At 42.8% G+C, this 27,448-nt stretch overlaps 1 protein-coding gene and 1 long non-coding RNA gene across 4 annotated transcripts; one reads left to right on the top strand and one right to left on the bottom strand.

The window, feature by feature from the left end:
* Positions 1–58: 58 nt before the first annotated feature.
* Positions 59–22,105, top strand: RAE1 (ribonucleic acid export 1). Of its 3 annotated transcripts, XM_081868009.1 has the most exons (14): positions 59–200; positions 2,749–2,845; positions 3,483–3,587; positions 6,757–6,849; positions 10,214–10,300; positions 10,886–10,972; positions 11,690–11,761; positions 11,993–12,100; positions 13,004–13,110; positions 13,230–13,305; positions 14,751–14,945; positions 15,178–15,263; positions 17,718–17,748; positions 19,904–22,105. In XM_081868009.1, exons 2-13 carry the CDS (start codon positions 2,756–2,758, stop codon positions 17,719–17,721), a joined length of 1,110 nt encoding a protein of 369 aa, XP_081724135.1. In that variant the 5' UTR covers positions 59–200; positions 2,749–2,755; the 3' UTR covers positions 17,722–17,748; positions 19,904–22,105. The 3 variants fall into 3 exon arrangements, with proteins under 3 accessions (XP_081724135.1, XP_081724137.1, XP_081724136.1); XM_081868011.1 differs by lacking the exon at positions 17,718–17,748; XM_081868010.1 differs by lacking the exons at positions 17,718–17,748; positions 19,904–22,105 and having other exon boundaries at positions 60–200; positions 15,178–16,666.
* Positions 21,536–27,090, bottom strand: LOC309345212. Its single transcript, XR_014158099.1, has 2 exons — positions 26,429–27,090; positions 21,536–22,727 (listed from the first exon to the last, which is right to left on the bottom strand). It is a non-coding gene; the product is annotated as an uncharacterized lncRNA (long non-coding RNA).
* Between the last annotated feature and the right edge of the window lie 358 nt (positions 27,091–27,448).

Below are 27,448 nucleotides of genomic sequence, written 5' to 3'. Positions count from 1 at the left end.
CGCCCGCCAGAGGCCACGCCCACCTTTCACCCGTGAACTGACGCCGGCGCCTACGAGTTCAGTTCTACGGTGACGCATGCGCAGCGTGGAGGGGCCTGCGTTCTGTTGCCGCGGCTCCGGGGTCTCCCTTGGCGCTCCGGCTGAAGAAGGAGGAGAGGGTCGCGCGGGGAAGGAGGACGGTCGGCCCCGGCCCGCCTGAGGTACGCTCCCCTTCCCTGCGCCTGACCAGGCCGGCGTGTGGCGTCCGGGGCCGGCCTCGTGGCTCGCCAGGCCCTCCCGCTGGAGCCGTGGCACCTCGCGCTTCTCTCCCCGGCCCCCTCTCCCGGCTTTCTCGGTCCCCTTCAGCCGCGGCTCTTCCCTTGCTTGGCCGCGTCGTGGGGGTCCTTCCCCAGCTATGGTATCGGGGGCGGGGGCAGGTAGCCCGCCCTTTCAAGCAGCGCAGTAGAGCCGCTTGAGTGGGAGGACTTCCGCCCCACGTGCTGTCGGAGCAGGACTTTATTCTTCAAGGCAGTTCAGAAATAATAATAATAATAATAATAATAATAATAATAATAATAATAATAATTTATTATTTGTACCCTACCCATCTGGCTGGGTTTCCCCAGCCACTCTGGGCAGCTTCCACAGAGACCAAAAATACACTAAAATGTCACACATTAAAAACTTCCCTGAACAGGGCTGCCTTATGATGTCTTCTGAATGTCAGTTTATCGCTTTGACATCTGATGGGAAGGTGCCACTACCGAGAAGGCCCTCTGCCTGGTTCCCTGTAGCTTTGCTTCTCGCAATGAGGGAACCGCCAGAAGGTCCTTGGCGCTGGAGGAAAGAAAGGAAGGCAGAGAAAGGGGCAGATGGATGGCCGCCTGCCATGGATGCTTTAGTTGAGGTTCTTGCATTGCAGGGGGTTGGACTAGATGACCATTGGGGTCCCCTCCAACTCCTCGGCTCACTGATTCTATTAGCATCAACCTTGCTAACGGTCCCATGGGGATACCAGCATACCAACCCTGGATACCAGGATACCAACCCTGCCCTCCAGGGTTGTTGTAACCCCAGGGTCAGCAGACTTTTTCAGCAGGGGGCCGGTCCACAGTCCCTCAGACCTTGTGGGGGGCCGGACTGTATTTTGAAGAGAGAAAAAAATGAACGAATTCCTATGCCCTCAAATAACCCAGAGATGCATTTTCAATAAAAGCACACATTCTACTCATGTAAAAACACACTGATTCCTGGACCGTCCACGGGCCAGATTTCGAAGGTGATTGGGCTGGATCCGGCCCCTGGGCCTTAGGTTTCCTACCCATGTTGTAACCACTACAGAGAACTCTGGAGAAAAAAACTATGCAGTTGCCCAAGGCACAGCGTAGATACGCCCTACACTGTTGGGATGTCACCTTGAAACAGAGATCTTTATAATTGCTACAGGGATGTGTCTTGTACAATGTACAGCAGTGAAAGCATGAATGCTTCATTACCCTTTTTAGTAACAGTTGGGAATATGTGCAGGGTATCCATATGCTTTTCCTGGAGATGCACCTTTTTACACTGCTTGTGCTATGTAAAATTTTGAATTTTCCACAATGTGAACCAGCATTAAGGTAGAGAACAAAGTGCACCCCCACTTACATTGTGATAGTTTTCCTTTATGGGGCATAAAGAGCAGGGTGTTATCTGAATATTGAATGAAGGATTCAGTCTTAACCACATTTACTTAAAGAACGAGTAAGACCTCATCGAATAAAGTGGGACCTGCTTTTCAGTAAGCGTGCGTATGTAAATCCCGCTTAATTCAGTGGCTGCATTTATTTATAGACCACCCTTCAGTGCAAGGCTCCCAGGGCAGTGTACAGTATACAAAATTAAAACAGACAATAAAACACTACATAAAACAATATAAGTCACAGAAGTAGCACCAGTAAAATCCAGCAGAAGCCATGTCAACAACTACTATATAATCCTCAGGAAGAACACAGTCAAACCTCGGTTGTTGAACGCATAGGCGCCGACTCCATGGGGCCCGAGCCCCCTCAAAAATTCGTTTGGGGGGGCTCTGCCCCCCCAATAATTTAAGAAAATTATTAGTTATATTATGCTTTGTAAAATCACAAAATTATGTTGGTATTTTTTATTTTCCTTGTTTGACGATAGTTACCTTTTAAAATACATTCAGTAATGAGTTAAAACAAAGCCACTCCCGATCTAGAGGGGGGGTGGGGTTGCGGGCTCTCGACCCATCAACAATCTCGGGGGCCTGGCGTCAGCCCCGCGAGAAGCGGGGATTCCCCCTAGCTCATTAATATTCACCGCCCACGGCGGCAGCCAATCGGCTGCCGCAAAGGGCAGGCCCTCACAGGTTCACTTAAGGTCGGGGCAGCCCGGGGCTCGCCCCTTTCGTTCCCCCAGCAGCAGCGGTTTGGAGGTCTTGGGCCCCCCCAATATTTTTTATAAGTCGGTATGGGCCCCCGCCCCCCCCAATATTTTTTATAAGTCGGCGCCCCTGGTTGAACGTAATCCATTCCGGAAGCCCATTCGGCTTCCAAAACATTTGACAACTGAGGCACAGCTTCCGATTGGTTGCAAGAGCTTCCTGCACTCAAGGTAGTCCTTCAGATTTGCTTCTATGCCACTGTATTTGTGTGATTCAGGGCATAAATTTATTTTTGTAAAAAAACGAATTAAAAGTGGTCATATTATAAGTATGATGATTGAAAATACTTCTATTTAAATTATTTTCAATTATTTTTACAGGGGCAAGATGAGTTTGTTTGGGTCAACATCAGGGTTTGGAACTGGAGGTACCAGCATGTTTGGCAGCACAGCTACAGATAATCACAACCCTATGAAGGTATTTAGCCCCACTTTGCATCCCTTTGTTTTCACCTTCACCTGACCCTCATATCCATGCCACCTCCCTTTTCCCCTCATAGAGACCACTCCCATGACAACCTTCTGCATCTTCCTCCTCCTACACATTGCACCTACTAAGCACCTTTCCCCCCTTCCATCCAGTTATGAAGCCATTATTCTGCAGCCTTTTCATAACCCCACTTTCATCTTCACTCCCATTCCCATGTCTTCCGTCCTCTTTTTCTCAACTCTCCCTTGCACATAGACCACCCACTTTTCCATGCCTCCTCTCCTCGTGTTCTACAGCCCCCTTTTCGTGCACCCCCTGTTATATATGCTGCTGTATATATAAGAGGAATAGGATTTTAAGAGCTAGCCTGTAAGCTAGCTTGTTCAGTTGGAAGAGGTTAAGTTTAATTGATGGATGTACATACCAGTATATGGGTTTTTGCCTGTTAATAGAATACCCGTTGAGAATTGCTACTTTGAGCTGGGGACTTGATATTCAAGATAGGACATGGTATCAGGAGTGAAATAAATGGGAAATAAATCCTCCAGTGGGGGCAGTGTAATGGTATTCTTTTAGACATGTCTCCAGGCAGATATATTACTTCTAACTTTAATTTCTGTTCCAGGATATTGAAGTTACTTCACCACCTGATGACAGCATAGGCTGTTTAGCTTTCAGCCCACCAACATTGCCGGGGAATTTCCTTATTGCAGGATCATGGGCAAATGATGTAAGTAACAAATGAAAGTAGGCATTGAGGCACACCATGCACTTTGCCTGCACTATTTGTACTGAATATGGGCAGCTGCTTCTTGCAGATAAAATGTGATAATCTTAATGTTTAAAGCAACTTTAAGACAAGTCTGTTGCAATATACTGACAGACTATAAAAAAGCACTAACAATTTAAATGTTGTTTTAAACATTACCCCCGAGGATGTGGACAGGCTGCTTGGATGCGTGAAACCAACCACCTGTCTCCTGGATCCTTGCCCATCCTGGCTAATAAAAGCAAGCCGGGAAGGGCTGGGTGATGGGCTCTGCGGGGTGGTGAATGCTTCCCTCTGTGAGGGAACATTCCCAGATCCGTTGAAAGAGGCGGTCATTAAACCGCTTCTTAAAAAACCATCTTTAGACCCGGCCAGTATGGCCAACTATCGCCCAGTCTCAAATCTTCCATTCTTGGGCAAGGTGATTGAGCGCGTGGTTGCTGAACAACTCCAGGCACGCCTGGAGGATGCGGACCATTTGGATCCCTTCCAATCGGGATTCAGGCCTCATCATGGGACTGAAACTGCCTTGGTCGCGCTGGTTGATGATCTCCGGCGAGCTAGGGACAAAGGTGAGAGTTGTTTCCTAGTTCTGCTGGATCTCTCAGCGGCCTTTGATACAATCGACCATAACATCCTTCTGGACCGTCTAGAGGGGCTGGGAGCTGGGGGCACTGTTATACAGTGGTTTCGCTCCTTCCTCCTGGGCCGTGTTCAGAAAGTGGTGGTGGGGGATGAGTGTTCAGACCCCTGGGCCCTCACTTGTGGGGTGCCTCAGGGTTCCGTCATCTCCCCCATGCTTTTTAACATCTATATGAAGCCGCTGGGAGAGATCATCAGGGGGTTTGGACTGGGTGTCCATCAATATGCAGATGATACCCAGCTCTACCTCTCTTTCAAATCAGAACCAGTGAAGGCGGTGAAGGTCCTGTGTGAGTGCCTGGAGGCGGTTGGAGGATGGATGGCAGCTAATGGATTGAGGTTGAATCCTGACAAGACAGAAGTACTGTTTTTGGGGGACAGGGGGCGGGCTGGTGTGGAGGACTCAATGGTCCTGAATAGGGTAACTGTGCCCCTGAAGGACCTGGTGCGCAGCCTGGGAGTCATTTTGGACTCACAGCTGTCCATGGAGGCACAGGTCAATTCTCTATCCAGGGCAGCTGTCTACCAACTCCACCTGGTATGCAGGCTGAGACCCTACCTGCCCGCGGACTGTCTCACCAGAGTGGTGCATGCTCTAATTATCTCCCGTTTGGACTACTGCAATGCGCTCTATGTGGGGCTACCTTTGAAGGTGACTCGGAAACTACAACTAATCCAGAATGCGTCAGCTAGACTGGTGACTGGGGGCGGCCGCCGAGACCATATAACACCGGTCTTGAAAGACCTACATTGGCTCCCAGTACGTTTCCGAGCACAATTCAAAGTGCTGGTGTTGACCTTTAAAGCCCTAAACGGCCTCGGCCCAGTATACCTGAAGGAGCGTCTCCACCCCCATCGTTCTGCCCGGACGCTGAGGTCCAGCCGAGGGCCTTCTGGCGGTTCCCTCATTACGAGAAGCAAAGCTACAGGGAACCAGGCAGAGGGCCTTCTCGGTAGTGGCGCCTGCCCTGTGGAACGCCCTCCCATCAGATGTCAAAGCGATAAATAACTACCTGACATTCAGAAGACATCTTAAGGCAGCCCTGTTCAGGGAAGTTTTTAATCTGTGATATTTTAGTGTATTTTTGGTTTTTATGGAAGCCGCCCAGAGTGGCTGGGGAAACCCAGCCAGATGGGCGGGGTACAAATAATAAATTATTATTATTATTATTATTATTATTATTATTATTATTATTATTATTAAAAAATATTGGTTGCCTCCTGTTAACAAGGAACATCTCCTGTTATTGGAATAGAGACTAATGATGATTTATTTTGTATATGAATCACTTCCCATAAAACATTCAAAAATAATTTAATCGTTAAAAACATTAACAATTTGATGAAAAATAGAGGTAGGAGTAGTATCTTAGCTTGCATTTCTCTGGACACACAGATGTTGACATAACATCCTTTTGTGCATTAATTGTTCACTCTTTTCTAATAGTACAATGTTATACATGTCTGCTCAGAAGTAAGTCCCATGGAGTTCACTGGGTCTTACTTCCAAGTAAGTGGATATTGCATTGCGGCCTCAAGGTATCCTGCTTTGGTTGGTGCATCTGTTGCGAATGAAGTTGTTTTAGCAGACAAATTCTAAAATAATAGTCATCCTATACTGCAGTCTTATTCATACTTAATAACCTTCTTTGAACAGTGGTACTTACTCCTGGGAGTAAGCATTCATAGGATTAGGTTTGCATCTATTGTAGCAAAAATAAAAGTCCTGTGGCACCTTAAAAGCAACAAATTTATTGATGCTTTCATAAATCAGCGTCAGTTCACCAGGAGGTTCTTTGGCCTAGTGTTTTCAAAACACCTGAAAACCCCCCAATAATATTTAGAGTAATGTTGAGAATTATTGCAGCCCAGTGGCTAAGGTGGAAATCAAAAGCCTTAATTAAAAACCTAAGGAAAGGGTTCTCACTACCTCCATTGTCTTGATGTAAAATGGAAAACTCACAAGACTTCAGGGTTGTTTTTGTTAGAATTCCTGCTCCATGATTGCAGTCATAGGATTGTTGTCTATCACATGACGATGTATGTTTTGACTCCACAGAGTGGGAAGTGACGGAGACAGGATGTTGGTGTTACTGTGTTCCATGAAGTGGGACTATTGTCCTTTGTTCTTTCTCTTTGCTATCTGATGCTAGAGAGAGAGGGAGCCATGTTGCAGTGCTCCGTGTGTGTTTATATGTAAATAAAGTAGATTAGCCAAAATGCTGAGTTGCGAAGACTCTGCGGATTCCTAAGTGTGCTGGTGTCTGTTGGCATCGGTTGCTGTGATGTTCAGCCTGAAGAAAGCTTGAAGCTCCCAAATGAACAACCAGGAGAGAGAGAACATGCCAGTCGGACATGTGTCTCTACCAGGGTCCTACTCAAGTGTAGGACGAGCTCCTGACAGTTTTAAGGGCAAACAATGTGAACAGCTGTACATTAAGAGTGGTGTACAAATGAATCTTACTTTAAAATTATTCTGTCTCTTCAGGTTCGTTGTTGGGAAGTCCAGGATAACGGCCAGACAATTCCAAAAGCACAGCAAATGCACACAGGACCTGTGCTAGACGTTTGCTGGAGTGACGTACGTCCTTTTATTGCACAAGAAGTATTCTTAAAGATCTGTAATGTTTCTTTGGGAAATCTGAAGGCTATATGGCTTCTCCTTCAGTGGAGAAGGATGGAAGAGTTGGGTGGAACAACCTCTTTAGAATAACCTGCATTCACTAAATGGCATGATCCTGTCCTGAAAATTCTAATGTTCTTTTCTACAATATCTAATGTTCTTTGTTTTTTATTTTTACTTGTTCTGAGTATGTTTGGCCGGGCAAGAAAGATTTATAGCAGGCAGGAACTCCTGAAGGTCGGGTTACAGTGTGAACAAGCTGTGAGAGCTGATTATTTTCGACCAGATAACGCTCCTGTGGGAGTAGCCAGGCCACCGGGTTCTCCATGGATTACTATGCCGCCAGGGAGGAGGCGAAGGTGGCGTAGAGACAGGAGGCAAAGGCGGGGTTGTCGGGCCGGCGTCCTGGTAAGATTGCAGAGGAGTCCATCTAAACCACCACTCCCTAGCATATTTCTTGCTAATGTGAGATCTCTTGCCAACAAGATGGATGAATTGAGGCTGCTGGCGGCAAAGAACAGTCTTGTAAAAGATTGCTGCGTTTTATTTGTCATTGAGACATGGCTTCAACCGTCCATACCAGACACGGCTATTCAGTTGGAAGGCTGTGTGGTACATCGTCATGACCGAGGCATGGACTTCGGAAAAACCAGAGGAGGGGGGCTGTGTGTATATGTGAACAAATGCTGGTCCAATAATTCTAAGACCGTTGGCAGTTACTGTTCACCGGATTTGGAATATGTGGCTGTTAAATGTAGACCAGCCTATCTCCCTAGGGAGTTTACAGCTGTTATGCTAACTGGTGTGTACGTGCCACCAGATGCCAATGCCAACTTGGCGCTGGGATGCCTGCAGAGCCTTATCAGCAGCCAGCAAGACAAGCATCCTGAAGCTGTGCACATCATTGCGGGAGACTTCAATCATGTTGAACTTAAAACAGTGCTCCCAACGCTCTATCAGCATGTGAAATGTCCCACAAGAGGGGACAAGACACTGGACAAAGTTTATTCGAATGTAAATCACGGCTATAGGGCTTTACAGCTGCCACATTTGGGCCAGTCCGACCATATGTCTCTGTTCCTGGTACCAGCATATATCCCACTCAGGAAACGGGCTCCCACAATATCAAGGACTGTTAAAATCTGGCCTGAAGGTGCTATCCATCAGCTGCAGGACTGTTTTGAGAGAACCAATTGGGACATTTTCGATCGTTCAGACCTGGAGGAGCACACGGCGGCAGTTCTGTGCTATATCAATCACTGCACAGACACTGTCACAGTAAATAAATCCATCCGGTTTTACCCCAATCAGAAACCCTGGATGAATAGAGAGGTCCAGTGCCTGTTGCGGGAAAGGAACAGGGCTTTTAGGTCGGGCGAGGTGCAGCTTTACAGTGTGGCAAGAGCAAACTTGAAGAGGGGTATTCGACGGGCAAAACTGGTCTATAGGCAGAGGATTGAGGATAATTTAAGGAGTAACAACACAAGACAGATGTGGCAGGGGATTCAGCATATTACCAACTACAAACCTAACCTTGGTGCTGTCGACGGTGACCCTTTGCTGGCGGAGGAGCTTAACTTCTTCTTTGCTCGCTTCGAGAAGGAGCCACCTGAGACGCCGGTATTACAGCCACCAGCCCATAGGGGCCCCTCATTCACTGTAGAGGAGCATGAGGTGAGACAGGTATTGAGGATGGTGAATCCGAGGAAGGCTGCTGGACCTGATGGCATCACGGGAAAGGTGTTGAAGGGCTGTGCGGATCAGCTGGCGAGGGTCTTTACTAAGATCTTCAACAAGTCCTTACACCAGTCTATTGTCCCACCCTGCCTGAAGTCGTCAACTATTGTTCCTCTGCCTAAAAAATCCACAATCAGTAGTCTGAACGACTACAGACCAGTTGCACTGACTCCAATCATCATGAAGTGTTTTGAGAAACTGGTGCGCCGTCACATTATTTCCTGTCTTCCATCAACTTTTGACAACTACCAGTTTGCATACAGGGCAAATAGATCCACGGAAGACGCTATCACTACCACTCTCCATGCTGCTCTGTTCCATCTGGAGCAGCCGGGGAGTTATGTGAGGCTGCTGTTTGTGGATTTTAGCTCTGCTTTTAACACTACCCTCCCCCATAGACTGGTGTCCAAGCTAGAGGCGATTGGACTCTCCAACTCCACCTGTCTCTGGGTTTTGGACTTTTTGTCAGAACGTTCTCAGAGGGTTAGAGTAGGGTCACATATGTCCACAGCCCTTAGCCTTAACACCGGCTCACCACAGGGTTGTGTGTTGAGTCCCCTGCTCTATACTCTCTATACGTATGATTGTACAGCCATTTATTCCAGCAACAAAATCATCAAGTTTGCTGATGACACTACGGTGGTGGGGCTCATTTCAGGAGGGGATGAGTCCGCCTATCGGGACGAGGTGGAGCGGCTTTGTGCTTGGTGTGGAGAGAACAATCTGGCTCTTAATACGGCTAAGACCAAGGAATTGGTGGTGGATTACAGGAAAAAAAAGGCGGACATTCAGCCCTTGTATATCAACGGGTGGAGAGGGTGGCGGAATTCAGGTTTTTGGGAGTGACTATCGATCAGGGCATGACTTGGAGCGCAAATACCACTGCTCTGGTGAAGAAGGCCCAGCAGAGAATTTATTTCCTCAGACTTTTAAAGAAGAACAATCTGAGTGAGAGACTGCTGGTGTCCTTCTACCGAGGCTCCATAGAGAGCATTCTCACATACTGTATTTGTGCCTGGTTCTCCAGCTGTACAGCTAGGAAGAGGAAGGTGCTCCAGAAGGTCATAACCACAGCCCAAAGGATTATTGGTCATCCCCTCCCATCTTTGGAAGAACTGTACGGTTCCCGTTGTCTTAGGAAAGCAAACAATATCCTGCAGGATGCATCTCACCCGGGACACAGTCTGTTTGTACTACTGCCTTCTGGCAGGAGATACAGAAACATCAAGTCAAGGACAAATAGACTGAAAAATAGTTTCTATCCAAGAGCTGTGGCCTTCTTAAATGCAGTAACTCGATAGTGTGACCTGGGAGTTTGATGGGTGTGGGTGTGGGTGTGGCTGGAATGTGGTTTGTTTGATTGTTGTTGTTGTTTTGCTTTTGTTGTTTTTAAGGGATGGCATCCAATTTCGTTGCACTTGTGCAATGTTGCACTTGTGTAATGACAATAAAGAATCTATCTATCTACAATATCAGGAGATCTATGCCCTTGATATGCTGTCACACTCGGACATGTATTTTAGAAACAGATAAAATACTACGGAATTTCTATTTCCCACCCACACCTTCTCTTGTCATTATATAGGATGGGAGTAAAGTGTTTACAGCATCTTGTGATAAAACTGCCAAAATGTGGGATCTCAACAGCAACCAGGCAATACAAATTGCACAGGTATGATTTTTTTTTCATAGTCTTTTATAGAAAAGCTGAATAGAAGTGTGTTTAAATGAAGTGCTATTCAGATAAATGTCAAGAGTTTTAATCCATCTTCATCAGAATGGGGAAGCTTTCTTATGTATGGTCTGCATTACCTTAATAGAAAGCTGTAGTGGGTAGGTTGAACTAAAAAGTGGACCAAGCCTACACACCTATTTCCCATGGATATTTAATTCTTAGTACACTCCAGGTTCACCTATCAATTTTCTCCATAGAAGCTTCAAACAGAGCTTGTAAGAAGATAGGAGAGAAAAGCTCTGAAGTACCCTTTATATGCTCTAAGTTTTGCAAAAGGCAGAACTTTGCTCTAGCCTCCCATGCCTGTGTGAAATGGGGGGAAGTGCAAGAATGCTAATATGATTAGTGTTTGCTTTGCATTGCTAACTGTGTCCATCAAAAGAGAAGGTACAAGGCGAGACCAGGCTTGCTTTGCAAAAGAAGAAAAAGCAGCGGTCTTCATTCCAGTTATGTCTACACCCACCCTAAAATGCATGAATGAGCCTTATTCTAGACATCTTTTAAAACCTCCTTGTCCTTTAGCATGAAGCTCCTGTAAAGACTGTCCATTGGATTAAAGCACCAAATTATAGCTGTGTGATGACTGGAAGCTGGGATAAAACTCTGAAGGTAAGATGTCAATATTTTGTTTGCATTAATGCTATTCTACATATTTGAAAATGTTTTCAGCAGATTTTGCGTAGCATGTATTATGCAGAAAATTGTGAGTTCCGTGTTTTGTTTTGTTTTGTTTGTAGCATTATTGTATGTGGTACAATTGTATCCATGTTTACTTAGAAGCAAGCCCTGCTGCATTCAGTGGGCCTTTCTTCCAAATAAGTGTGCCCAAATTTCTGCTTGAGGGTGTGAGGTATGAACTGGAAGCGCCTGGTTGTAATCCTGTGAGGCCATGAGCTCCCTCAATAAATGACTGTTAAAGTTCCTTTGGTGCCCTAGTTTGTATCATAGGAGTAATCCCAGTTCCTCCCTTAAAAGGTTGCTCTAAGAATGATAAAGAATGCATTTGAAATGCCCAAAGTCCTTGTTTATATAGTAGTATCTCTTATTAATATGACTTCAGTGTGTAAAAGCACACTGAAATGCTTTGAGCAAAGTCACTATTATTTCAGCTTGCAAAGATTGGGACAAACCCCATACACTCAGTTCATCCTTAAGACCATCTTTGAACCAAAGCCCCTCACCCCATTCATCGTTGTATTGACTTGCAATACACAGGCTTTCCAGAACCAGTCTTAGTTAAGGACATGGAGACGGCATAGTCAGTTTTGCTAAGATAGCCTGTATAATACCTTATGTATGGGATTGTTGATGTTTTTCATTTTTTAGTTCTGGGACACCCGATCGCCCACACCAATGATGACCCTGCAGTTGCCTGAGCGGTGCTACTGTGCTGATGTAGTAAGTAAGAGATCTTTTGGCGTGTGTTTGCATGAAAACATGCTGTTGTTTGCCATTTGTTTACCTATCTTTCTGCCACAGTAATTAACAGGCTGAGTTTGTATTAAATGTTGCCATTATCATTTTAGGCAAGTGCTTTTACTGTTCGTTTTGACTTTATGTAAATTTTGATTCAGATGAGAATTTAAAAGTTTTATTTTCTACTTTCTACTTTAATTTATCTTGTTTCAGGTATACCCCATGGCTGTTGTAGCTACTGCAGAGAGAGGCTTAATAGTTTATCAGTTAGAGAATCAGCCTTCTGAATTTAGAAGAATAGACTCTCCACTTAAGCATCAGGTAATAATTAAACTTGAGTTAACTTGTCTTGATTTATAGGAAGTAGGCCTTCTTTAAGTTGTGCCTAAATCAATACTTTTAAAAACAGTATTTCTAGCAGTTGTTCTATTTATGTGATAGATTTTTTTTTTTTTTTAAGCATCATGGGCCAAATTCTATAATTTGTTTACATAAACAACTGTCATTATCACTACTGGGATCTTAAATTTTATTCTTAGCTGTTCTTTTGAGAGGGATAAGAATCAAAACTGGTTGGAAGAATAGCTTCTTAGAAGAACCCCCCAAAATGACTTTGCCAGCATATATCTTATTGCAAGGAATTTAAATTTGATAATCTAGAATTCAAAAATGCTATTTCAAGTGTTTAAGAGAACTTGAGCTTACACATATGGAATTGTAAAACACTCTTTTCTTTGGCACGCAGACCTCCATGCCATAATGCAGATCACTTTGAAAATTTCTTCAGTTTCTGAAAAGGTTTGTCTTATGGCATGGTGGGCTACCGTTTGAGAAACCCAAAGTGAGTTACTTGAAACTTGGCCCTCATCCTTTGGGTGCAGCCAGAAATTGACGCCTGAGAAATAACTATTTCCCAAAGGTCCTTGAATATTTGGACCTGTTCTTCCCATTGGGATTTGAATCATACACAATTCTTTGGCAAAATCTTTAAAAATCCTGTTAGAGTTCTCCTAATAAGTAAATGCTTTGCGTGCTCTTAACTATTCAGTAGCTTTTATGTTGCATTGTCCCTGCTAACGCTTTAGGCTTGTTTGATAGCTGACCGAAGTTGCAATCCTATGTACACTTATGTGGGAATAAGTCCTGTTGACCTTAGTGGGATTTTCTTTGGAGTAGACATGTATAAGATGGTGCCATAAAACGCAACCTCTATCCCCCATTTAGCATCGCTGTGTCGCTATCTTTAAAGACAAAGTGAACAAGCCAACAGGGTTTGCCCTTGGAAGCATCGAAGGAAGAGTAGCCATTCATTACATTAACCCACCAAATCCGTAAGTATCTTGAAATGGGCTGCAAGCTGCCCACTTAGGCTTGCATGGAACATGGGCTTGTAGAAGTAGGCAATCTGTTGCGTGCAATGTGAAATGACAAATGCTTTTTTTTCTTCCAGTGCCAAAGACAACTTCACCTTCAAATGTCATCGTTCCAATGGCACAAATACATCTGCACCTCAGGATATCTATGCTGTAAGTATTTCGCACGACATCCAATAAGGATCCTCCAGGGCTGCTGAAAGTTATCCAGACCAAGTATAGATATGATGTCAAATCTGGAGTCTTCGTTCTTTGACATTTTGTCCCTAAAGAGAAATTTTGCTTCTGTCTAAAGGCAGAAAACTGACATCTGTAACAATCAGAATGTGAGTCGCTGAAGAATTTGTGCCTGCTACATTTTCAACCCGATTTTTTTTTTATTCCAGTAAAATACGTTCTTGAGTGAAGAAAATGACATTTCCCCATGCCCTTGGGACAGATGGTCAGATACTTCTCTATATAATAGCCAGTTTCCAATATTCTCTCCTAGCATTTTGTTCCGCTTTAGCATGTTTAGTAACTGGAACTTAGAGCTACGGATTCCATTGAGTTAACTAGGACAAAGCAAATGGGACCCGGTATGGGAAACATTTTGGAGGGGTAAACCCCCCCCAAAAGAAAATACTGGGATTACCAGGCCAAGGATATCGCTTGAGTGTATATTTTGATTTTCTTCCATAAGATCTAATGCACACACACCTTTTGTTTCCGTGGGGGAAAACTTAAAGTTGCACGTGGCAGTGTTGGGCCCAAAACCTGCTCCCCACCCATAAAACTGGGTGTCCTAGTCACTTTTGGCAGACACCATGGGAACAGAGACCAGTATTCATCTTATGCAGCTCTAGCAGATGTCAGTGGAGGGAAAATTTGTTTGTGGTAGTTCTCCCCACCTTTGCCGAAACAAGGAGCCAGATTCTGTAGCATAGGCACTGAGAGAGCTTCTGGCTTGGAAATTGGGAAGCATGCCTTACCCCTCTTTCTGGGCCTGGAGGCTATGCTTTGTTGGGGATAACAGCCGGTAGGGCCAGCTTTTAAGAAGCAGTTCAGACTCCACCTTGTGCTTAGTGTACTGGGGTGGGTGAGGAAGGACCAAAGAACAATGGTTCATCTCCTTTCCTCCTCCAGTCCTTCCCGGTGACCATTGCCTTTGTGAGCAGAGCTAGTTGTGGTGTCAGGTCTGCTTCAGTGGTATAAAACTGGGAGGTGGGGGAAGGGTGATAAAGTATTTTGGGGAAGTATTGTAAACTGTCAAGTAATAGACTTTTTTTTTTACATGAATGAACTTTGCTGTTTTGGTCTGAAATGACTAAACAAAGCTTGCGATGACTTTTTTAAAAAATACATCATTCGCTTCCTTTCCGAACTTTGTTGGTTCAGCTGTTAACTTTCAAACTGATCCATATAAGACTTTTGTTCACTTTTGGAACTGGTGTTTGAATGTCAATATTTTCCTCTTCCTTCCTCATCCCTCTTTTGCTATCATGTCTCTTAGGTTATAAGCCCGAGAGCGCAAACTGATACCGTGTAAGTCGCTCGAAATGTTTTCCAAAGAGTGGCGTGAAAATGCTTAAATTAAATTTTAAATGATTACTTTGAAGGTTAATGGGATCGCCTTTCACCCTGCCCACGGCACCCTTGCAACGGTAGGATCTGATGGCAGATTCAGCTTTTGGGATAAAGATGCGCGGACAAAGCTAAAAACCTCAGAACAGCTGGACCAGCCAATATCTGCTTGCTCCTTCAACCACAACGGCAATATATTTGCATATGCGTCTAGTTACGATTGGTCAAAGGTGAGTTGGCTGAAATGTAAAGAGAGCATCTTTTAATAGATGTTGTTGGAGAAATTCGGCATCTCAGTTAAACTGAAATATCTAGAAAGAGAAGGAAATACACCTAGTACCATGGCACAATATCTGAATGCAGCCAGAGCCCCACTTACTTGCAAGGTGTTAAATAAAATTCTTGGTTAAGGTTTAATTTGTTACTGCTGTGTAATACAATTGTATTTAACCATTTTTGCAGGGGCATGAATTCTATAATCCGCAAAAGAAGAACTATATATTTCTGCGCAATGCTGCCGAAGAGTTAAAACCCAGAAATAAGAAGTAGTGAGTATAATTCGGACCATCCTTGTAGCACTGCTTTCTTGCCACATGCCCCCTCCTCATTGATCTCTTTCCAGTTGTCTGTCTTGGATTGGTAACCCTTAGCAGGGGTCTCTGTGACGGTTACCAAAGTACATTCATATGGGCTGGAAAAGTACCCTTTGAGTAGTGTGTTCCATGCTGCCCAGGAATGCCTGACATTTGCATGAAGACTTGCCAGTTTTCTTAATAGTAGCAAAATCCCTGCACTGGACCAAGAAACAGTTGTTGCATCCTAAGTACTTGCCAATATTTTATGAATACTACAGAAAAAGTGTGCTTTGCAATAATTCTCAGCAAACCTTTTTTTCTTACTGGATTGAGAATTGGGGGCTAATGAGTGTTGGGGAAAGTCAGTTTTTGTGATTTTAGATTCTTCTGAGGTTTTCTTTTTCATAGAATTGTAAATTTAATATTAATCTGCTGCCAATGTGTACCCTTTTTTTGGTCTTAGACATATTTTTCTACTCATGTATGCGGGCTATGTACTGAAGGCAAAAAAAATCCCAGAATAAACCCAAATTAAGTTTTGATGCATTCTAGGAATAATTCAGTTCTGATTTCGCTGCAAACTGTGCCTAGGTTGTGGTTTTGAGATGTGGGCGACTCACTAGGGGGATAGAGTTGCATAGCACAAGCCCTCTCTGGTGATACATTAACATGCAACAGTGGATAAGGTGACTACAGACCCAGGGACTCCGTGCCATGTAGAAATACTGTTGTGCCTGTGTTTCCGTGAACTCTTGCCTGGTCATTGGATGCAAGATAGAGGGCGAACAATACAATGTCTCTGCATTGCACTGTGCCCATGTCTGCAGTAGCAAGAAAAAGAAAGGGCCTTATCATAGCTAAAAGGACAGTTTCATATACATGTGCCACATAATAGGACCACTTCTGTACCCTAATCTGTGTCTTAAAAGAGCTGCAGATGCAGCTATTTCCAAGTTGAGAAAGCATTCCTAACTCCACTAATATTGCATAGCGCTAGGCAGGTAAACCTCATCGGAACACAACTAAGTAGAAATGGTGCAGAGGCTTATGTAATGTGCATCTAGTCCAGGCTTATTCACATTGGGGAATCTGCTGTTCAAAACGTCAAAGGATTTTCTTACAAAAAGCTTGATGCCGATTTCCGTTTTATAATGAATGGAAGAAGGGGGGGGGACTGAATTTGTATACAAATACGCTTCTGTCAGAATTTTTTCTGTAAGCACATATGTTGTAAAACTCGCTATGATTTAAATAAAACTGTTTTGAATTTGAACAAAACTTTATGTAAGTACTTCAGTTGTCAGCGCTGGTGAACTGAGGGATCAGAGGCAAAATATTTAAAACCACTCTTATTAAATGATTTCATGGAATCTCAACCAGTCTCTTGTTTTGTATTGTTCACAAATTAATGTCTGCTGCTGAGCTAAAGAATTCAGTGGCCAACTCTCACTGATACGCAAGTGAAAGGCCTGTTCTTTTTCAATAGTTTTTTGTTTGGCAGCTGAATGTGAGTAGCTCCCTTTTCACGGACAGGAACATAGGGAGCTGTTGAACTATTTGGCCGTCTAGCCCAGTATTCCCTCTTGTGGCTGGCAGTGTCTCTCTGGGCTTTGCAACAGAAAGGCTTTTCTGAGTCCTTCCACCAGAGATCCTTTTAAATGGAGAGCCAGTTGAGTTGAACCCAGGACCTTAAAGCACATGCTCTACACATGAGCTACGATGGTTCCATTTATGGTACAGATAGCCTGAATTCAAGAACAAGAAATAGGTTCTATGGAATCTCTGATCAAAAGGGCCACTTTCCACAAAATGCAAGGATGCATGAAAACCATTTGACCAATACCTTGCTTAAATGGTTCTTAACTTCGACATGGGCTTCTTCAAATACTGGCATAGTTTCCTATAGGGCCATGTATCACGTGTCTGCCAATTCTATATGTGAAGGTCCTGGGGAACCAGCATCCATACGACAAGATTATACCCTTCATTTTGTATAGCCAGCCCAGAATTGTCTGCTCTGAAGGCCTTGGAGATGCATGTTGCTTATGGATAGCTGTATTCACAATGGGAGTGTGGTATACACCCAGTACTTTGGATGCAACTACAGTACTTTGAATAGCCAGTAAATAAGATAGCATCAAACTTCTCAAGAGGTGAAACTGATGCAGAATGAGAAGCTTCCAGTGCCAAATTCATTATTACTTTGACTATCAGCTCAATCTTTTTCTCAAGGCAAGCTCCCCTCGTGCTGCTTCTAGTTGTCATGTACAGTTTACTTTTAGCCACTAGCAGTTCACGCCTTCTTGGTTAGGGCTGGGTGTTTGTTTTGTTTTTTTAGTGTTCATGTGCTGCTGAACTGCAAATGGACTATTGCAGACTTAATGCTTATTCTTTCTGATTATAAAAGCAACATCTTTCATTTTGCAGTTAAATCTTGTGGAAGTCAGAAGCCTAGCAGGTAACAACGGTGTGTGTACGTGTGTGACCTGTGCAGAGCAAATATTCCCTGGCTTCACTTGAGCTATCGCCTGCTTATCTGTGTAGTAAATTGAGCATAGTATATATTTCCCTTTTTTAGTGAGTGGCGTGGCAATTTAGTGAAACCCCACGATCGACACATGCAGTTTTGATGTTCCTTCCAAAATGGTTGGTGAAATTGCAGGAGCAGACCTGATTTTACTCTGTAATTCTGGCTCGCTTTTGCAAGAAAGCTTAGCATTATGTTTGCATTATGCAGTTTTAAGCATCATGCTTATTTGCTAGCCTGACTACTTTTGGTGAGATGGTTGCTGTTTTCTCATAGGGCACTCACATGGCAATTTATATTGACATTCAGATATGAATCAGTCCTTTACTTCCTTTTTGTTTATGTAAAACCCGGGTCCGTGCCTGATAAAGCAACTTATTTACAACCACTCTGCAAATCCATACTGAAACGGGAACTTGGAACAGATCCAGATCTTCCTTTCTGTTTACCACCCTCTTTGTTTTTATCCTTGAGAGCAAGTTATGAGTATAGCGTAGGAACCTGATAGAGCTGAAATGATAAACTTGGTTCCCCAAAGACTTTTATAACAAGGTAGCAGGCTGCTATTTTCGTATGAGTTTTAGTTGATTATATGAGCACATTCCTTCAGAAATGCCCTCATTCAGGAATCTATATTCTGTTTACCTTTTGATGCACCTGCAGGGAGTATCACTTGCATTACGTTTCTGTGCTTTGTGTGTGAGGAGAACAATTTGAGGGCAAGTCCAGAGTTAAGCAGAGTTTGATTGCCTTTTTATGCATGCTGTTAGAGCATTTTGTGCATTAGCTGATATAGCTTTCTGAAGATAAGTGTCTTGGCTTTGTGGATGAGGCAGAAAACGAGAATGGATTCTTCCTGTAGCCTTCATAGTTATTTTGAGATGAACGTGATAAACTAGGAGTGGACTGATTTAAATTGAAGTTTTAAATCAAGTTTCCCATTTGCACACCAGATATTTCATATAAAAAATAGTTATCACTGAAAGCTTGATTTATAACTAAATAAGGTTCTTAAGCTATACTGAAGGGTCTATATTGCTGTTTTTAAAAAAATTATAGCATTTTTGTTTTAGCAAATGGGTACAGAATACATTGCTTATTTATGAAATTTCCATGTTGTCCCAAAACCAAATTTCTGAGCGCAGCTACTAGTTCTCAGCTATTAGCAATATCTTTACCTTGCTGTAAGAGATTCTGGAATTTATTCTGCAGTGCATGCTGAGTTCATGCGGGACACTGCCCAGGCCTATTGAACGTCAACATTGCCCCCCATATCAGTCAATACTCCTATCATTCCCATGGACTCCAGATTTCAGGGAGAAGATCACTTGAAATGTCCAACCTATATTTCAGGAAAGTTGTTCTCCGTTGTGCATCTTCTTAAGGAACTGACTTCAAAAAGAGCTGTAGAATTTCCCCAAACACAGCATGAAAACTAAAATAAAAAATATCCTAAAGAATCAAACGTATAGGAGTCAGTCCCTATACAGTAGGGAAGATTAGCCTGTGGCTGTCTAGATTTATTTATTTTGTAAAATAAATGAAATGTATTTTATGAAACTTAGATGTATTAAGATGTTAAGGCTCTAAATGCAGCAAATAAACAATAAATTAATGTAGCATCCCTGGCATAGCCAAAAGCAGAGAAGGAAAGTGAGTAAGGGAAAGTAGGAACTGCCAGCCCCTTTTGCCATCCTGTTAAACCGAAGTGCTTGAATTAGCAGCATGGTGTGGCTCAGTCTGTCTGCGAAGTTATTTCTAAGCCCTACAGGCTTGTTAGCGCTTCCTTTAAAAAAACAAAACAACGGCACTGTTGTTTGCCTTTGTGCTAGGATTTATGCTGTAAAATGTTCTCTCCCCGCTGTCTCCTTTCCAGTGTTTCAGTAGAAATCTTATACGTACACAACTCTTCAGGGCTGTCATGCTCCTTGAGTGTTTGCTTGGACACTAGTGGAACAAGGTTGAATGAATTAGCCCCTGGAGTGCCTCCCTATTCTCTTTCTAATCTAAGGTCTTTGAAGGGCTGGAGTTGAGTTATATAAATAAGCACCCTTACGAGTCTTCTTGTTCTTTTTTTGTTTTGAAGGTACCACAGGAACTTCAACTGAGGAAGGTGTCTCTCTACCCAGAAGTTAGCTAGCCTTGCTTGCCACTTGGGCTTCTTCCTTGTGTCATCTTACCTGTAGCAGCCAAAATGCTTAAACTATACTGCTGGGTTTTTCTTCTCCTCCTCCTAAACCTTTTTATCGATATGTTTTTTGTTCTGTGGGAACTGCCTCTGGTTTTCCTTAAACTCTCCTCCTATGGGTTGACCTATGTCAACATTTCTACCCACTTCTACAAGGGCGTATTTTTGGGTCAACTTGCATAGGATTGCACAGTAATGGCACATGATACTGCTAGCAGACGCTTTAAGCTGAGCTGTAGAACATTAGCAGGCAGACAATCGCCTGTAGCTTAAAAATGTGCACCCAAAGGCTCACATAGCTGAACAACAGGTGCAAAATTGTATCATCTGCCTTCTCCATCCTTGCCAAGAACAAAACAGTCTTCAGTTCGTTCCCCTAGCTCTGTAGTTTCCAGGGCACCTTGAAAAATTCATTGGAGGCTTAGCAAGGGGCTTCCTTCCATGATCAGTAAAGGTGTAAAAGCATCCTTGTCCCTGACATAGTCTGAGGGTGCATGATGGTCCCATTCTGGTCCGTGCCTGCACGAATAGGAGACTGCTTGAGAACCTCATGTGCATCACCTTGCGTTTCTTGATGGGGAAAATGTGAGATGTAAATATAGTAAATAAGAGATAAACAATGGTCTGGCCAAGACTACTGCTGTTCCCCTGCAATGTGAACCATCTGTATTGCATAACGAACTTTTCATGTGATGGTGAGGATCAATGGTTCCAGCAAGCACCCTGCATGAAGTGGGGGGGGGGAATGCTGTAAGAAAGCAGCTCTTCCTCAGCAAGCTGGTTAATCTGAAGAAGGCTCCCTACTTGCAGAATGCCTGGAGGCTTGCCATCCCTGGTGTCTCCCTCTTCCCCTACCCCTCCCTTGGCCAAAAATCATCATTTTCAGTTGCAATACATTCCTGCATCTTCACTGCTCTGCCTTAAGGTCTGCTGTGTGCAACCACCCTCTACGCCAGTCACAATAAGAATCAGCCATGACAAAAGACACCAAAGCTGAATCCTAGCTTTTTCTAACGTGCATTGGTTTAGTTTATGCCTGAGGAAAAGCCTCTGGCGTTCCCTTCCCTTCATCATTCAGGCCTTGCTTCTTACCATAAATTGGCTTATTGCAAGGAGAAAGGGGGAAAGAATTTTGTTCATGCTCCCTTGCTTCTTTCATTCAAAATAGTATTCCTAGTTAATCTGGGCTGGATGTTCAAAGGCCTTCTGCAGCTAGCCACATTTAAGTGGGTGGTGTACAATTGGACCAATCTTTGTGATCCATTGTACATGTTCTAGATTGTATTTATGGTAATATTCCTGCACTGTCCAAGGGTTAGCTGAGGTCCTCTATCACCAACTCTGCGTAAACCCTGCCTTCTAATGCATTTATGTGATCTACAAGGGCTTTATGAGGTGGTAAGTGGACTGTACCACAACAGATTGTAGATAGTGGATCATAACCAAATGTCCTTCCCTTAATCATCATCATCAGTTCTGTGCATCAGAATCCAGCCTTATCTCTGATATGCTGGTTTTCTATGTGCTTGACTTTTCTATCATGAAGATATGTTCAGCCATGTGCTCTCAGTCTGAAATGAAACAGTCCACTGCAGTTTTACCAGCTCTTCGGCTATTGGTGTGAATTAGACCTAATTTTGAGACCGTTTGAAAAGTTTTTTCCACTAGCACATTAATGCTCGAAACACATTTTCCAGTGATCTTGCACTCCAAATGAGTATTATCAATCTTTTCACTTATGTAAGAATCCAGTCTTAATCCAGATTGAAAGTAGTCAAATTTATGACTTCCATTGAAGAGAAGTAACAATCATTTATGAAAAAATCTGGTCCACCAGCACACACACACACGCTCCACCCCATGTAATATGCCACACATTGTAATCTTGATGACAAAAAGAAATGGATCACAGGACTGGTCGCAAGCAGTAAAACTTGAATTTATGTGACTTTCTTGTATAAATCTGACCTGTGGTGTGAATATAATATGCAACTAGGAATAACTGTGACCCCTGGGTCATTGGTTTAAGACTATATCTGCTAGAAAAAGCAGTTCGTCATGTCACTTGGATTTACAGCAAAATAAAATGTTCAAGATGGCTATCTTACGTTAATTCTGTGCTTTCTCTCCCAGTGGTTGTGAGGAGAGAAGAGAGTGCGTTGCATTGAACCCTTTACCAATTTATCTCCTCTTCTTAGAGAATTTAATGAAATTACATCCCACCTTTCTTCTAAAGGCAAAAAATTAAGGCACGTTATAACATCGCCCAACTGTGTTTGCCAAAATAGCTTACCCGGTAACACAAAGTATTATAAGACAATATATTAGAATCCAGTGCATTGCTTGCTGGAAAAGTTACAGGATATTTGATCTAGCATTTATAGATACATAATCTTAAGATGTGCACAAATACCAGTTTGGATTCTTGTTTTCTTTAAATATTGCATAAAAGAGACTTTTGGGCTGCAATCCTATGTTCATTTACCTGGGAGTAAGACCCATTGAACTCAATGGGGCTTGCTTTGGAGTGGACATAAGATTGCACTGTTCAGCTATTTAAAGTTTATTTTTTTAATACATTGTTGGCCCACTTAGTTTTGTGTGGGTCTTAATTCTCAGCAAGCATTCTTCCTGAATGGGCTCATCTTGTCCTCCTGGAAGTAGCAACTGCCCGTTCACTCCTCATATTTCTCTGGTGGCTGTGTGGATTGAGCCCCAAAGGCTGCAAAAAAAGCACAGGTGAGATCAGAACAGTCACATGGTCAGACTGCCATTTAGCTTTCGATAAGCTTTGCAGAAGGGAAATAGCCGCTCCTACTCTGTAAGAGCAAAGAATCCAGGAGGGACCTCAAAAGATTAATAAGCCTGTTGTGCCATAAAACCTATTATGGGTCACAGCCCACTTTGTCAGATGCATGATTCTAAACCTTAGGAGAATTTCTTGAAAGGTAAGCGCTGTTTCACAATGGAACCAACTTCCTTGGGCACCAGTGGACTCTCCATCAACAGACGATTAAAAGCTGCATCTTGCGCTGGGTAAATGACCTTATATTGGCAGTTGTAAACCTTTATTTGGGCCAGAAGATGGCAGCATTTGTATCCGTTCAAACTTAACTGAGGATTCTTCTGGAGGGCTCTGCATTCTGCTGGATGCTAATAAAAGCAAAAACGAAACAAGAAAAAAAAGACAACACAGACTTCCATGACTTTGGGCTTTATTGACACCAGGAAACAACAAGCCACCTCTAAAGTCAGATGCCTTATTTTTATTTTCCTGATAATTATAGGTGACTGCTGCAATCACGTCAAGTGCTTTCCCATTGTGTTCCAGGATTAGCTCCCAACTCCTTCAGCAGCTATTATAAGTATTCCTTTCTCTCCCTCTCTGCTAAAAAAAAATGTTGATGTATTCAAAGAGCAATATATATTTACAAGTGGGACTTGCGGTGCTCCTAGTCAGGGTTCCAATCCTCTTTCAGGATATTCCATTCCACCACCATTTCTATTTGTTTGTTTTGGGTATTTATATACTGCTTTCCCACCTCTCCACCCACCCAAGCAGCCAGCTAGCATTCCATGACTGCTGAGCACGCTCAGTCCTCCCTAGTCTGTTTGCAGTTCCCACACCCTTCCTACTTCCCATAGCCCTATTTTTAAAGGGAGATGATGTTTGTTGCACTTCAGAAAAAACTTGGGATTTCCCCACAGCCTGCTTTTACCACCTCATGCTCGAATGGTGTCATTTTGGCTAAATAAGGGATGGTCATACAGCGTCCACTATCTGTATACACATTTTTATTTTATAAAACCAAACCCTGGATGCATATGGAGAGAAGAAAATCAAAACAAGAAAGGAAAATGGCACCAAGAAAACAAAATCAATTCAGTTCCTAAGCAGGTGGGTCTTGCCAAACTTCCAAAACGTGATAAAGTCTGGACTTTGGTGGACAGGCTGGCCATGTAGGCATCACCAAGAGAGAGAGATTTACATAAAATTTGCATGTATTAGTGTATCTGTATAGATGCAAATTTATAAACAATTCCTATCAATATAAAAACAGTACATTGCAGCAGGAGAGACTGCGACTGTTGATGAACAGCTTCCAAGGTGCTCTGATACAAATTTCCTTATGGTTTGGTATGTTTAAATCTGGACTTGGACCAGACAGCTCTTCAAATAGATGACTGCCCTTTGTACGGTAGGACACATGCCCTCCCTATTGGTGGAGGAACCTCTACTCTCTTTGCACCCCACCTTATAAAAAAAAAGTCATGAAGGGGCGTCTTCAGTAATCGCAACAGGATACATAGGTTAGTTATTTCATTTACGAATGAATTGCTTCTGATGGGGCATCTCAAAGCAGTATGCAACACAATAAAAAATGTATATAAAACAATTGCATGTGTAAAAGCAAGTTTTTAACAATTACATACAAAGCAATGAAAACTTTATAACCCATTTCAAATCCAACATGGGTACCAACTGGGATAGCAAGCTCTGCTTCAAAGGCTTGGAGAAAGAATAACGCCTCCTAAAAGACCATGGAAATGACAGTTATATTTGTTGCGTACTTAATTTGTATGGAACGCTCCTCCTTAACCTCAAGTGTCGTCTTTACAGAACTCGGCTTATTGGGCCTTCTCAAACGTGGAACACTCTCCCATCAGATGTCAAGGAGATAATTAGCTCTACAACCTTTAAAAGACATCTGAAGGAGGCCCTGTATAGGGAAGTTTTTAAAGTTTAATGTTTTATTATGTTTTTATATACGCTGGAAGCTGCCTAGATTGGCTGAGGCAGCCCAGTCAGATTGGTGGGGTATAAATAATAAAATTATTATTAATGTTGCTTTGCTTTGCTTTTGTTCTTGTCTTTTGTCTTTTGAGTTTTTAATCTTGCATTTTTCTGCTGCTATGAACTGCCCTGAGATTTCAGATGAAGGGCTGTATGCAATTTTTTAGTTTTATTATTAATAATGATGATAATAACAATACTGTTGGTATCCATGCTTTCCACCCCGCCAGTCCCAGTGGGGGGAAAATACATTTTTAAGGGAGGATCCCTGTTATTTGTTGGGAACGTGAGCCGTATGAAAACGGTCATGCCTACTCACCCATTATTTATACACCATAAATAAGTAAATCTGGAAGGGAAATCTTATCTCTCCACCCTAAAGTATGTCATCTCCCCCATGCCTGCTTCTCCAGGACGAACGGAGTTAAGGCACTTTCTTACATATCATAGGAGGGTTTTATGCCCACACCAGCTGTTCCTTTCAAAGTTCCCAAAAGGCAGTGGAAGAATAAGCAAAGCCCTCCCTCTCTAGAGCTATTGCATTACGTTCGCCTGGTACCTGGTCCAGGGGGGCAGCTTTCAGAAACATTTCCTTGCATACACAAAAGCCAGGGACTTGGCTTCACGTGACAAGATCCAGCAGACTCAAAAGACACACACACACACACACACACACACTACATTAGCATCCATGCAGCCCCTGAATAATTAAAGTGTCTCTTCAAGCTGAATGCATTCACCGAGTAATTAATCAGTCAGTAGGAGAAAATGTGCTCCCTTTAGGAAGCCAACAACGCCGGCTGTTGCATCTTTTGTCTGACTTAAACAAATGAGGTTGCAGACATGATGGTGCAGATCAGAAATTTTGGAACATGCACAGGTTTGCGCAGCAGGCTTTTCCAATCCGCATGGAACACGCTTGTCCTTATGACACTGGGTGCACGGAAAAGCCACTTCGCAAATTCCATTTTTTTTCGTCGGGCACCTGAGATCTTTAAAGTGTAGCTGTAAAAAATGGAAAATGGAATGCAAGAGAGATGTGTTTGCCTACACATGTATTGTGCAACAGGACATCAGGAGCGATTGTTGGTTAGCACTGACTCTTGAGCACGCATTTGTTTATTAAATTTATAGAGCACCCTTCAGGGCAGTTCATAAAGTAAAAATGCAATTTAAAAGCACAAAATACATGATAAAGACACTTCACGGGCAAATGTCAGCTGGCCTTTGTGTAATGTACAAAACACCCTATTTATGGGGACTGATACACATGGGCCTCATGCAGAAAACCATAGGTTTGATCCCCAATCCTTGCAATTCCCCCTCTTCCTCCAATGAGCACAGTGTGGCGGGAAAATATAGATCACCCATATGGGGTAATTAATAGAAGACTTGGCTGTATCCCTAGATCCAAAGCCCTGGATTAAACACACTCCAGTAACGGAGCCCCAGCAGAGTTTAAAAGTCATAAAATATGCAACAGTGAAGTGTTAGGAATATAGGCTGTTAGACCCTTTTAATACAGTATCCCATCTGGTCCACTTACAGCCACCACCACCCCCTGCCCGCCTCTACCCCTCTCGCAAGGAACAGGCCACACCATTAGTAAGTTTAAATGCTTTACTTACAAACTCCAAAGGTCAGATTATTTCTTGGTCAGATTCAGCAAGAGGAACACATGCAGAAACTTCCTGTGTTACCAAATACAGAAAAATACTTAAGAGTATGAGGCCTGGGCTTGTTGCCTTGTCAACTTCACATCATGGGAGAGAATGACGAGGGGACCTGACTTAGGTAAGTCTGAGAAAACAGCTCACTCTATGGTCTTGACCTCTTAAGAGTTGAGCTTACTAGTTCTGACTGCAATTTCCCAAACTCAGGGTGACAAACATTATATTTTAACCAACGGGCATCAATCACTGTTCCATAGAATCACAGAATTGTAGAATTGGAAGGGACCCCAAGAACCATCTAATACAACGCCCTGCAGGAAATATTTTGCCCGGTGTGGGGCTTGAACCCACAATTCTGCGATGCAGAGTGGGACATTCTATTGTCTGGGCTAGATTGATAGTTTGTTTATATATATATAATGAGCTGGAAATTGTACAATAGCTGCAGCAAGAATTTTGTTAGTGAAGAATTGGAAAATACAGGAAGTACCAACATTGGAAGATTGGCAGATGAAGATGATGGATTTTTTGGAGCTGGCCGACCTGACTGGAAGAGTCTGCGACCAGAATGAGGAGGAGTACAAGGAGGAATGGATGAAATTTAAAGATTATTTAGCTAAATATGTTAAGATAACTTAACTGGAAAAGCTTGCAAATAATAGATAGGCTTAGGATTCAGACATGTAAGGATAAGATTTATGATGTTTAAAGTCAAATTTAAAAAAATGAAAGATGTTAAGTGATCAAATTAATTTTTTGAGAAATTTGATTTTGAAAAACTGTTAAAATGATATATAACGAAATTCAACAAAGGGGATTTGAGGAAGTCACTTAATAATGTTACCAAGATTTAAATAGGATGTATGTATTTTTGTTTGTCTGTTTGTTTTGTTTTGAATTTTTGAAAATCAATAAAAAAAATTGAAAAAAGAGAGAAAATTGTACAATATCCACATTGTCAAAATGCATAGACCA

The sequence above is a fragment of the Podarcis erhardii genome (assembly GCF_964252035.2).
Source record: "Podarcis erhardii genome assembly, chromosome: 6".
Classification (NCBI taxonomy): Eukaryota; Metazoa; Chordata; class Lepidosauria; order Squamata; family Lacertidae; genus Podarcis; species Podarcis erhardii.
This window is presented reverse-complemented; position numbering and strand designations above follow the sequence as displayed.

Excerpts from the sequence above, each read along its gene's own strand:
- RAE1 (XM_081868009.1), top strand. The coding sequence starts at position 2,756 with ATGAGTTTGTTTGGGTCAACATCAGGGTTTGGAACTGGAGGTACCAGC. Across the intron at positions 3,588-6,756 it reads CAGGATCATGGGCAAATGAT|GTTCGTTGTTGGGAAGTCCA; the intron begins GTAAGTAACAAA and ends CTGTCTCTTCAG. Across the intron at positions 13,111-13,229 it reads TACATTAACCCACCAAATCC|TGCCAAAGACAACTTCACCT; the intron begins GTAAGTATCTTG and ends TTTTTCTTCCAG.